The 12,572-nt window shown below is 56.4% G+C and overlaps 1 protein-coding gene across 1 annotated transcript; it reads right to left on the reverse strand.

Annotated features, from left to right (window-relative positions):
• Window positions 1-947: 947 nt before the first annotated feature.
• Window positions 948-4,050, reverse strand: FICD (FIC domain protein adenylyltransferase). Its single transcript, XM_083804146.1, has 2 exons — window positions 3,528-4,050; window positions 948-2,175 (listed from the first exon to the last, which is right to left on the reverse strand). Exons 1-2 carry the CDS (start codon window positions 3,817-3,819, stop codon window positions 1,100-1,102), a joined length of 1,368 nt encoding a protein of 455 aa, XP_083660272.1. The 5' UTR covers window positions 3,820-4,050; the 3' UTR covers window positions 948-1,099.
• Between the last annotated feature and the right edge of the window lie 8,522 nt (window positions 4,051-12,572).

A 12,572-nucleotide genomic window follows, 5' to 3' on the forward strand; every position in this document is an offset into this window, starting at 1 on the left:
AGTATGGAGAGGCCTTGTGATTCTGTACGCATTTATCACAGCAATAACATGACCTGGTAATTAATAGAGCTATAGCGAGAAGCTCTGTATGTAGATTAAGGAAACTCAAGTTCTCGGCAAAGGTGCTAAACGAATTCTTACCAAAATGGCACAACTGATAAAGGCAGCCTTCTGGTTCTGCATAACCACCTTTTCTGCCCGCAGCCTTGCAGGAGCGAGCTCTTCCCAAACCCTGAACAGAAATGCACCAAGACAGCTGCCGTTTCCCAGGGAACCTGCTTGGTGACGTGGGATCTGAGGCAGGGCCTCCGGGCACCAACTAGTACTTCTGTTGAAAGCACAGCAAAAGCACCTCACGGTTCGGTGAAGTAAGTCGGCGTTTCTTGTCTCTTTCCACTCACCTGCTCTGTAATCACACACAAAACACCTGCCACTTGTTGCATGCAGCTCCCCCTAGGAAAGGCAACCGAAATTAATATGCAAAGTGCTGCTAAGACCAGGAATAGGAGGGCAGAAATGCCGTCGCTGAACTGCAGCAAGCCTCCTTCCTCCTCATCTGGTCTGGCTGAAGCAAGAGGAGAACAAAACTGTAGGAGGGAAGGGGGAGAATCTGACTGGCACTGCTGGGAGTGCGCTATTACCGCAAGGGCTTGGCGGTGGTTTTTTGAACAACGGGGAAGGGGTAACGTGAGAGCAGCAACTCAGTTAAGGCTTTGGCTGGCCTAGCAGCTCCTTGCCCAGGTAAGACAAGGCTGTTGAGTGATTAGGTGAAGGGCTGTGATGGAAGCAGCTCCTCAAAGCTTCATTTTAAGGAGAAATGAATTACTTCTACTTCAGTTTGTTGAGCCCGTGATACCTCTCCCCACCTTCTTACTGTAGCACACAGGTTACAGCATACAGTCAACATCGACAGTTCACATTTCAGCTTGGCGTAACGTACATAAATAAATTATATTAATTTAATCAAACAGAAGAGACTTTAAATAAATGAAATGCCAAAGAGCGACACCTCCTGTCAAGTTCCTTCCCAGCAAGGATACCGAGCGGCATGGCTTTCTGTTCTCCCCCACATTCCCTGGCTCCTGCGTGCCCACAGCACTCAGGTCTTGACAGGGATGGTTTGTTTGCATCCCGCAGTGCTGCCGTCTGCTTCGGGTAAGCCCACGGAGTATTCTGTGGTGGCAATGATCAGCATGTCCAGCGTGGTCTCGGTACACTGAGCGATGAAGCGTATGAAAGGCCTCACATCGCCCTCGTTGGCGACTTCCAGGACGTGATAATACTCCGCCCGCTGCTCCTTGCGGATGGTGATGGGGGGGTAGCCCGCCTGCATCAGGATGAGGTTCATCAGCAGCCGGGAGGTCCTCCCGTTGCCATCCACGAAGGGATGGATGTAAACCAGCTTGTAGTGGGCTAAGGCAGCAAATTCCACGGGGTGCAGACCCATGGCGTCCTCGGAGTTCATCCACTGCACAAACTCCTGCATCTGCTTCCCCACGTCCTGGGGATGGGGCGGTATGTGGTGCCCTACAAACACCCGCGTAGTCCTGAACCGCCCTGCCTCCACGGGGTCGGCGTAGCCCAGCACCCTGCGGTGGATCTCCAGGATGTCGCCGATGGTCACGGAGCCTATCCGCGACACCAGCGTGGTGTTCACGTATTTCAAAGCCGCGTGCATGCCGATCACCTCGTTCTGCTCCACCAAGCTCTTCCCGGGAACGGCGTACCTGGTCTCGATGATGTGTCGTATCTCCGACAGCGTCAGAGTGTTCCCTTCGATAGCAACGGTGTGGTAGATGTGGTGGTAGTAGGACTCCTCCATCACCCGGCGCAGGGCGGAGTTGCCTTTCGGGATGGCCATCACTTTTTTAACCTTGCTGTCAATAATGCTGAAATACCTCTGGTCTATTTCTTCTACTAAAGGCAGCGTCCGGTCCCTGTTGATCAAAGCCTTCTCGTTGCAGGGGGAGATGGTGAGTGCTTTGGAGTACAGGTAGTCGGCTCGAAGAATGTCTTTTTCCTCTTCAGAAAAGATACCAAATTCATTCAGGGCGTCCACGTAATCGGGGTCCATTTTGAGGGCGTATACAAAGAGTTTGTGAGCTTTCTCTCGCTTTCCTTGGCGCTTCATTTCCAGGGCTTGCTTCAAAGCCGCTTTGGCTTCGAACTTCACTTCTGAAACACAACAGGGAGAGCGGTTAGGTGACAGGGCAGGGAGTTAAGGCGAAAGCCTGGAGACTATCAGTGTTTGCTGATACAAAAATTAAATAAAGCCGGTCTGCAGGAAGCACAGCAGAGAAGGTGTGTTCCGGCCACGGACGCGAGAGCTTTAGGCCGTGTTTAGAGGCCAAGCACGGCCGCGGAGCCGTTCGTGGCAGGCCGGGTGGTGAGGCAGGGCCTGTGACCAGGCTGCCCACGCAGACCGGGCTGTCATCGTGGCCGAGCTCGCTGCGGTGACCAGGCTGCGCTGCGTGGGAGGGCACAGAGCTCTGAGCATGTTCTGCCTGTGGTCATGGCAGGGCAGAGAGCTCCGGATGCGTTCTGCTGGTGATCGTGCCACTTCCCTCGCTGTAAGCAGAGCCCACGCTACAGCTGCTAATGGCACAGGGGTTCAGTGCAATACCCAACGTCTTCCCCAAAATCCCAAGCTGCTAATAGCACGGGTGTCTCAGTGAAACACCCAACTTCTTCCCCCCAAATCCCAAGGTGCTGATAGCATAGGCGTTTCAGTGAAATACCAAACGTGTTCCCCCAAAGTCCCTGAGCTGCTGATAGCACCAGTGTCCCAGTGAAATACCCAACTTCTTCCCCAAATCCCAAGCTACTAATGGCAGAGGTGTTTCAGTGGAACACCCAATGTCTTCCCCCCAAATCCCCAAGCTGCTGATAGTAGAGGTGTCTCAGTGAAACCCCCAACATTACAGCTACTCAAAGCAGAGGTGTCTCAGTAAAATACCCAACGTCTTCCCCCCAAATCCCAAGCTGCTGATAGCAGAGGTGTCTCAGTGAAATACCCAACGTCTTCCCCTAAATCCCGAGCTGCTGATAGCAGAGGTGTTTTGGTGGAACACCCAATATCTTCCCCCAAATCCCCAAGGTGCTGATAACACGGGTGTTTCAGTGAAACACCCAATATTTTCCCCAAAATCCTGAGCTGCTGATAGCAGAGGTGTCTTAGTGAAATACCCAACGTCTTCCCCCAAATCCCAAGCTGCTGATAGCATGGGTGTCTTAGCGAAACACCCAATGTTTTCCCCAAAATCCCAAGCTGCTGCTAACAGAGGTGTTTCAGTGAGATACCCAACGTCTTCCCCCAAACCCCGAGCTGCTGATAGCACCGGTGTCTCACTGAAATACCCGATGTTTTCCCCCAAATCCCCAGCTGCTGATAGCAGAAGCGTTTCACTGAAACACCCAATGTTTTCCCCAAAATCCCCAGCTGCTGACAGCCCAGGTACCTCAGCGTACCCCCACACCCCCCCCCGGCTGCACCCCGCCCGTACCGGCCCCCACCGGGCCGCGCTTACCGGGGGTCGCCTCGGCCCTGAGCGGCGGCAGCAGCCTCAGCCCCCGGGGGGCCACGCTGAGGCCGGCGCAGCCCCGCCGCACGAAGGGCAGCGCGGCCAGCACGGCCAGGCCGCCCAGCAGCGCCGCCAGCACCGCCGCCCGCCCCGCCGGGCCCCACGGGGCCGCCCGCCGCCGGGCCGCGGCCCGGCACATCCCGGGGCGGCGGGCGCTAGGACCCTGCGGCGTCCGCCCGGACCCGGCGGCAGCCCACCCCCGCCAAGCCCCGCCCCCTCTCGGTTTCGGCTCTGTCATTGGTTGAGCGGCGCCGGTTCTCCCTCCCTATTGGTGCTCGCTGGGGCGTGTCCCGCCCCTTCTCCGCGCTCCGCTTCCTGCGGCTGGTTCCGGGTAGCGCCGCGCCCGCCGGCACGGGAGAGGCTCGTGGAGGGTGGTAACTGGTCAGGCGGCACGTCAATCTTGGGAGGAGTAACCAATGAGAAGGGAGGTTTGGAGGGGGCGGGCCTGACGAGGCCGCTCTCTGTTGCTAGGCGACGGCTGCGGCCTGGGCCTAGGCCTGGGCCTGCGGAGGCCGCGCCTCGGCTGGGGGTGTCCTGAGGGTCCTGGAGGGGTCCTGGAGGGGTCCTGGAGGAATCCTGGGGGGGTTCTGGGGGGCATTGAGGAGGTCCTGGGGGGTCCTGGGGGATCCTGGAGGGGTCCTGGGGGGGTCCTGGGGGGCCTTGAGGGGGTCCTGAGGGTCCGGGGGGGTCCTGCGGGGTCCGGGGGGGTCCTGGGGAGGTCCTGGGGGGGTCTTGGGGGTCCTGTAGGGACCACAGGGCTGCACGGCTCCTCTGCACAAATGGGCAGGAGCAGAGGGAGGTTGTGCAAAAGCTGAAGGAAAAGGGGACGTCCCGGGGGGCTGCAGGGAACTCACCCTGATTTCAGTCCCTAGCAGGACAATAGATGTTTTTTTTTTTCCCCAGATACTCACAGGACATGTCATCATAAATAAACTGTGGCAATTTAAGCTGTTTTTTCTCTGTGTGGTTGATTTTAGCAAAAAAAAAAAAAAAAAAGGTTACAGTAAATGCAGCTTTCAGGAGTTGGGAGTTTTTGGCGCTCCCCTGCGTGACGTGCACAGAAGAAGATGATATCGGGCCTAAAATAAATATAAAGGAATTGTGGGAGGGTGACAAATCGTGCAGGATGGTATCTGGGGCTATAAGCACTCGGGAACTGAGCATGTGTTAATGCTGCAGTGCCAAAAGCCAGCACTGCTCGGGGCTGTGGGTGAGTGCGGTGTAAGGCAGGTGCGGTGCTCGGGGCTGCGGGAGAGCTGGGTCCAGCCTTGGGCACGGAGCTGGGTGGGAGGAAGTGCAGGAAATAGCCACAGGGCCAGGAGAGCCACAAAACAGCTCAGGAGGAAAGCTTGATGCAAGTCCTGTTTTTTTATGGAAAAGAAGAGAGCGGGGGGTGGCTGTAACTGGTACAAAGGGAGAATAATTGTAAGAGTGGCTAAGGGATATTAAACACTGGAACAGCAGAAACTGGACATTTTTCACTAATTAACAAACCCTACTGGGGACAGTACAACTACGCTGTCCCTAATGCCTCTGTCTGTGGCTTCTGTTTGCTCGGTGACTTCCAGGGGTGAAGGCATGCCGCCTTAGTTCCCAGCAGCCAAGGAACATGCTGCAGGTGCTGAAGTACGAGCATAGGACGGGGTGCGACAGCCTGGTCCAGGTTAGTTTCATGCTGCTCCTGTGCCGAGCAAACAACTCAGAACAGGAGCTGCTGCTGTGTTACACGAAGGTGGCCAGACAGTCTTCCTTTCCTCGCTTGTTTTCAGCGGTGGGGAAGGTAGAAACCACTGCCAGTGCTCTTTCAGACATTTATTGATGTTACCAGGATTGACAAAAGCAGCTTGATGAACTTGGTTCAACCAGCATCCTTAAAAAGACACTGACAGCACCTCGGCTCTGAGACCACTCAGCAGCAAATGGAGCCCAAGGCGATTCCTGCAGCACAATTACCATGTCCTCCAGCCATTTGGAGCCTGACAAAGCCCATTAACGCTGGAGGATAAGTTTGGGGGATAATTAGCATTTGAAGGATGAGCAAATACACCTGCCCTCCGAGAGGAAGCTGCAACAGAAGCGTGTGTTTTCCTCAGTGCCAATGAAGCCTAACTTCAGGATTACAGAGTGATGAGGTACTTTCCTTCTCAAAATGGTGCAAAGCCCGTTTAGAATCTGACAACCAATTAAACCTGATATACTGGGGGAGAACGACCCTGATAGACAAAAAATGCCTGGCACCTCGTCCCGGCTTTCGGCAGCTGGGAGCGCTCCTTCTTTGCGGCTGCTGGGCATCTGCGCCGCACCAATCTGGGCCAGCTTGAGGGCTGCTGTTCCAGCACATCGTGCATTGCAATTATCTATGATTTTGTCAGGGAGAGCAAAGGGAGATCCCAAAGCAGATTGTAGGAAAGAGTAAGGGCTTTGAAAGGATGGAGCTGGGGCCCTGGGGCAGGCTGGCAGCTGCCAGGAGGGCTTGCCTGGCACCCTGGGCCTCTTCCGAAGGTGCCATGGGTTATGCATTGCAGAGGGGCGCTGGGATGTCCTTGTGTCACAGGAGAAGCCACATAAGTGGCCGGTTGTTACTAAAACTTTGAGGCCGAACTGGGTGAAGGTGGAAGCAGAGGGATCCCTGGAGCCGGTAGGTGGCAGCGACTCATTTCGCTGCTCAGCAGAAGCCTCCCAGCATTGCAGCCTCTCTCCTGGACCGTGATACCTTCAGCTTTTAGAGGCAGTGATCACGCAAAAGATATTTTTAAGGCTGAGTAAGGCTCTAGCTTCCTTTTGGCACTGCTCGCCCTGGGGTAAAATTGCCGTGCTGTGCTCTGGGGAGGTTTGGGGGATCTGTCGCTGGTGGCACTGCTGCTGACGGCACGGATCTCATGTCCCCGAAGCTCACAGCACTGTGTCTGCGGGGACCATGCTGCTGATCCCTGCTGTCCCTGCGCCTCCCCAGTGCCTTCAGGTGACAGGCAGCAGTACCGGTGTGGGCAACACATTAAAAGGAGAAAACTTGTGTGATGGAGGCCTTCTTTTCCAGCCGGGAGCATGCGGCTGTGGCGTGCCCAAGGGCCACGGCTGCCAGGGTCTCGTTCCCCCTCAGCCTGCCCTTCTCCTTGGTTCCCCTCTTCATGGGCAGTGTGGCAGAGCCTGGCCAGCAGCCGGTTCCCCCAGGCTGTGGAGTTAAACCAAGGCACTGAGGACATCAGGATCTGCTCCGAGAGCATCCCCGGGACAGGCGCGTTGTCTGCTCGAGGGCTGTGCTGTGGGGAGAAGCCGCTGGCTGCGGAGGCAGAGCTGCATATCGGAGTGTGGGATTTTAATCAATGAACAGATGGGCAAGTAAGAGATCAAATGCCTGGTGGTAAAGCTGTCACCCGGGTCAAAGCAAGGTTGTTTGTGAAAAATGGTTTTGACATTCTCAGCTGCAGCGCTTGCAAGGCAAATGGAAACCATATCCCGGATCCAAGTGCTAGCGAGCAGTGCGAAGACCAAAGGGATTTTTAATTAAAGAGAAGATGGAAGGGTAAGCAAAAAGCAAGAGCAAGATTGCATTGTCTCATTACTTCTAGCTGCAACTAAAGACACTGAGCGAGGGGGTTCAAGGCTAAGTGAACAATTTAAAGCTCTTAGCGTGAGCACTGAGGGAGCACAAACACAGCACTGAATAGGCAGCCGAAAACAAAGCTCCGAGAGGGTGCAGAAACAGAGGGCTTTGTTGGCTCTCTTGACGAATAATGAGGAACGAGGTTCTCAGACAGATTGGTTTGCAGCACTGGGAATAAATGGACAAAAGGGAAACTTTCAAAGCGATACTGCAGCTGAGCTGGGTTATTTCGGCTAGGCCGGGCCGGAGCCGTGTGGAGCTGTGTTACCAGCAGAGCAGCGTGCTTGGTTCCACCGGCCGGTCCCAGGCAAGCCCACGCAGAACGTCTGGTTCTAATGAGAAACGAAATTTTAGGGGGAGGAGGGGAATAAGGAGTCCCAGCTGCGTGGAGGAAGAGCTTTATGTTATTGCACTTGTGGTCAGCACAGTTCTCCGAGCAGCTGAGCACTGCTGGGCCGAGCGCCTGGCACACTTCCCTCAGTGTCCTGCCCATGGAGAACCTCTGGTCCTGGGAGCCATGGAGCGCTGGGAGCAGAGCTGAGCAATCTCGGAAAAAAACCCTACACGTTTTGTGGGAGAGAAGAGTGCTGTTTCTCACGGTGGTGCCTGATCGCGGTAGCCACCCCGCCTTTGAGTGAGAAACATCAGGTTTGTAGGAGTCAGCGGGTGTGGAAAGCCGCAGCCGTACGTGTTCCCAAGGCTGAGGACGTCCCTTGGGACCCCCGGTCCGTTTCTGCCGCCACCCCTCACCAGGGGCTCCTGCAGCCCCCAAAATCCGTGGGAGCCCTGCCCCGGGGGGGCTGAGCAGAGGCGCAGGCAAGTGGCTGCACGCTCGTCTCCAGCCTGTCCTTGAGGCTGATGTGGAAGTGCTGACTCCATAATAAGAGTCACTTTGGACTGACTGCCACATATACTTGACTAATGTGACTCCACGCCAGGCAATCTGGAAATATATTAAACCCGTGAGCTACTGCGGGGATGATTTGCATGTCAATAACAGAGGGGAAATTGCCTCCCACGGTCTCCCCTCTGGGCTTTTATCCTGCCAAGCGCCAGGTATGCCCAGCTCCATCCGTTTAATTGTCCCAGGAGCCAGCCGAGCCCTCCTGGGATAACGAGGCCGTCTGGGGTGAGATCTCAGCTAATCTCGCCTTTACTTCCCCACTTCTCTGAGCGATGGGGGTGTTTGGCTAAAAACGCGCAGAGGCGATGCTTCTCGAGAGGGATTTAGCTTCAAAACCCTTGCGGGCTCCTGCTCCCGCTCCCTCCATCAGCCTCAAAGTGCCAGGGGGTGAGGGAACCCACATAGGACGTGGCACACTGACATGTGGCTGCCCGATAGCCAGACGGGGTGAAACCAGCCTCCTGCTCCTCTCCAGGCGCCGTGGTGGAGCAGGGGGGAGAGCCGTGCTATGGAGCCCTCTGCTCCTGGGGGACTCGCCTCAGCCAGCAGCCACAGCTCCGGCACGCTCGCTGCCTCCCGGGCTCGCAATCTAGGACAAGGAGGTCTAAAACAGGCAAGAGGTAGGTGTTTCGTGGGAGCTGATCACAAAAGGAGCTGTTTTCCCCTGTGAGGCTCTCAGCTCGCCCCCCCTGCGAAGGTGCTGACAGCTGTCAGAGCTCGGCAGGAGGCCCCGCAGAGGCTGGGAGGGCAAGGCAGCGGCTTGCTAGGCTCAGAGGTGGCACTTCTCCTTGCTGTCGTGACAGCAGGGAGGACAAGGTGGGTGGCAGCCCCGCGTGTGCCCGGGGAGAGGCTTTCACCATCGGCCGTAGCTGGAGGCAGCGGGGGCCACCAGCAGCCTCTGCTCGGGGGCGCTCCTCTAGGTTTGGATGCCCCCCGGCTCTTGGACTTGACTTCAAAATAAATAAATAAAATGAAATAAGGTCTCTCATTTGTTTTGCATTTATTTATTTATTTATTTATTTCAGCTGGAGGAGGCTCTTGGCAGCTGGAGGAGGAGGCCAGCAGCATCGTCTGGCTGGAGGCTCTCCCTCGGAGGTAGCTGTCCCCATCCTTCAGCCTGGGGGATCAGGACCTCCTGCTGCCTGCCAGAGCCCCGGGGGCAGGATGAGGCCCAGCCCTGGGCAGCCTCGGCCGGGGGAGAGGCAGAAGCCGCGAGCAGCAGGTCTGGGGGTGGCTGTGTGCTACGAGGTGGTGGCTGCAAGCAGGGGACGTTTTTCCTTAGAGGTGCCTGCAGAGATGCTCGGTCTCCGTGGCAACTGCAGCGGGCGCAGGGATGCCGGGGAGGGATCCTAGACTATTACACAGCCTCCTGTGTGTGTTTGAGGAGGCTCCTGCCTCCCCTGGCGGAGGCTGGTTAAGGGCTGGAGCCTCCTTTGTGCCACCGGCATGTGGGGCAGAGCTCAGAGCACGTGTAGTTCATGGCCTTTGGCGGCTCTCGTAAAATGTGAAACCTCTGAAATTCTTCCGAATTAAAACCCCAGCTTTCCTCTCCCCCTGCCAGTGATGGTGCAGAGAGCAGCCCCGGTTTATTACCGGCAGCATAACTCCGTCTTTATCAGGTTCCTCCAGCACTCTACAAAAGTCGGGAGTTGTTAAACATTTCGCTTTATGTGGCTGGATTTAATTACTCGGGAGATGGGATGTTAAATCTCCGCTGCCTGCCTTTCGCCTCCTCCAGGCTCCGCAGCTCTCACCCGCGCTCCTTGCAGCTAGGAGCTTTGCTCAGAGGTCTGCCCATTCTGGAAGCACTTCTAAACTTGCCATTTCTCCTGGGTACAACAAATGGTTTCAGGCAAGAGCTGGGAGCTCTGTGGGAGCGCTCCAGTCGAGCTGATGCTGGCCGAGTGTCGCAGTAAACGTCCGGGGCTGGGCCATGACTCAGAGCGGCTCCTCCGGGCTCGACGCCGGGAGGAAGGCAGGACGGTGCTCTCTGCTTGGGTGGGGATCAGCGCTCCGGGCTTTCCTATCCAGAGGGAAACGGGAACATTTCTCCTTGTTCTGCCTTCGTGGGCCCTTGGCTGATGGCATGTCCGTGTCCTACATCCAAGCGACGGATGTGGGCCGGGGAGGTGCCTGCTGACAGCCCGGCCTCTCCTCCGGAGGTCTGGGTCACTCGTTCAGCCCAGCCACCGGATTAGTAAGAGTCGGATCACGCAGAAAGCTGTAATTGTAGCTCGTCTGGGAACCCGTGAATGTCAGGAGTAAGCAGTAGCCTCATCTTTTTCAGTTACTTTCCTTGCAGACGTTTATTGAGGCTCCTGCTGACATTTGGGTTACGTGACCGCCAGCCGCGGGCCAGGCAAGCTCCTGGCTTCCCAGAGCACGAGCTGCTAATAAAGGGGCTTCTGCAGGACCCAGTCTTTGCATTTTTGTTCTTGCTTAGTTATTACATCGAGTCTCCAGTGATTACAGAGCTGACAGCTGGCAAAGATTTGCATATGGCATGAAATTAAGCGAGTTCATTTTAATGTCTAATCTGTGCGAAGCACAAATTTGGTTTCTAAAGGCACGGCTTCGCCTTATCGTTGCTGGCACATCTGCTCCACGCGTTAGCCTTTGATTCCTAAAGGTTTATTTTCCCCGTATTTCACCAGGACGAGCAATTAGAGCAGATCTTTGCACTCTTTTGCAAGCTCTTTGACACCAGAGCCCGGGACCCCTGGGGCCTGCAGGGCCCTGCAGCGCACCATGGTGCCAGGCCCTGGGCAGCAGCATGGCACCAGCGGCACGGGTTGCTTCTGAGCCTTCTGCCCTCGGGCCACAGAGCCAGCTCCAGAACTGCGCTGCATTGTTCATACTCTTTTTTTTTTTCGGTCCTCTCTTCACCTCCCGTGCAAGGCGTTGAGATGGAAGCCGCCCGTGCCCGGAGCGGGTGGTGGCAGGGGAACACACAGGTGGGTTGGATAATCCCCGATGCTGACGTAGCACTGGAAAGGAAGTGCTCTGATGCCTGCAGCAGAGAGAGATGTGAGAAAGGCTCCACATCTTGAGAAGTGAACGGTGAGAAGGCGTCTGGCAGGGCAGAGAGCTGCTGGCCCTGCGTGCCCTGCTGCCATGGCCCCGTCCCTCCATGTGCGTGGGCTCCGCTTGGCGAGCGGCAGGAGCCAGCAGCCAGGAGTGGATCCGACAAGCGTGGCAGCCTTGGCTTCGTGCAACGCGCTGGAATCGCAGACCCTGCGAGCCTAGCGATGAGAAAAGCGCAGAGCGCGCTGCAGTTGCCTCCATGGGAGGTCTGACCTTTCCGAGCTTGAAATTCAGGACTGAGAAAGCAAAATCCTAGCTTTCTGGCTGCTGGCAAATGATGTGAGTTTTCCTCCAGACCATCTGGAACAGAGATTGGGGTTGGCTTTTTAATTTTATTTTTTTTTTCTTTAAAGTGGCAAGCCATGCAGAGACTGGATAAGGAATCAGGCGGGGGCATGAAGAGCGGTGGGCCTGCAGCTCACGCAGCGCTGCGGCTGCTCCCAGAGGCTCTCCTGCCACCGAGCGTGGCCAAGAGAGGAGCTGAAGGCCCCGTAGCGCTGGGCAGGCTCATCCTTGGACCTGGGGTGCTGGAAGGTGCTGTTGGCAAGGGCCTGGGGGGGCACAGAGGGTGCTAAGTCGTGTCTGGGGAAGAAGAGCGAGTTGTAGCAGCGGTGGGCTCTGCCTTCATCCCTGCAAGGCTCCGGGGGGATCCCACACTCCTCCTCCTCCTCGCTGGCCTTTATTAGAGCTGCCACCTGCAAGACCCAGCCGTAAATACGTCTCCCAGCTTGGGCAGCTGCTCGTCTCAAGAAATCAATTCAATTAAAAGGGCTTGGGCGGAGACGCGGTACGGGAGCGGAAGGCTTCAGCAGTGGGCTGTAAATCCTCCTTTCTTGGAGCCGGCCCTGCACTTGCTGCCTTCCCCTTCTCCAAAATCAAGCCCCTTTCCCAGCCCCTTCTGCTGCCCTCGCGTCTGGTCTCCTCCAGGAGGGGAGGAGGATGTCAGAGCAGCCGTCTTCTGCGGGGGAGCCCCTCGGATCTCATTTTGTTCTGCATGGGGCCACTGTGAGCTCCAGCCCGGCACCACAAGCCCCAGCCACCCCCCATAGCCCAGGCCGTGCGGATCCCTTTTTGGGGCAGCACCGAGCATCGCCTGCCCCAGGACCTGGCACTCCTGAGAGCTCCTCGCGTCGTTACAAAGAAAGACTAATTTGCTAAGGGTAATTTATTTTGCAGCATTTTTGCTGCTCGGGGGGAGGTAAAAGCAGACAGGTTGATCTCAGCTGTGCCTGAATGCAGCTTCCCCGCTGGCTCCTGCCTCTGACTGCTGCTGGGTGTGGGTTCCCCGCTCTGCGATGATTGAACAGCAGCACACAAACAGCTCCTGGGTTAATGAGATTAAACGTATCCAGCGGAACATCTCCATTTGTCTGGAGCGTGTTTCTCGTCCAGGCGCTAT

This window comes from Anser anser, assembly GCF_964211835.1.
Source record: "Anser anser genome assembly, chromosome: 18".
Classification (NCBI taxonomy): Eukaryota; Metazoa; Chordata; class Aves; order Anseriformes; family Anatidae; genus Anser; species Anser anser.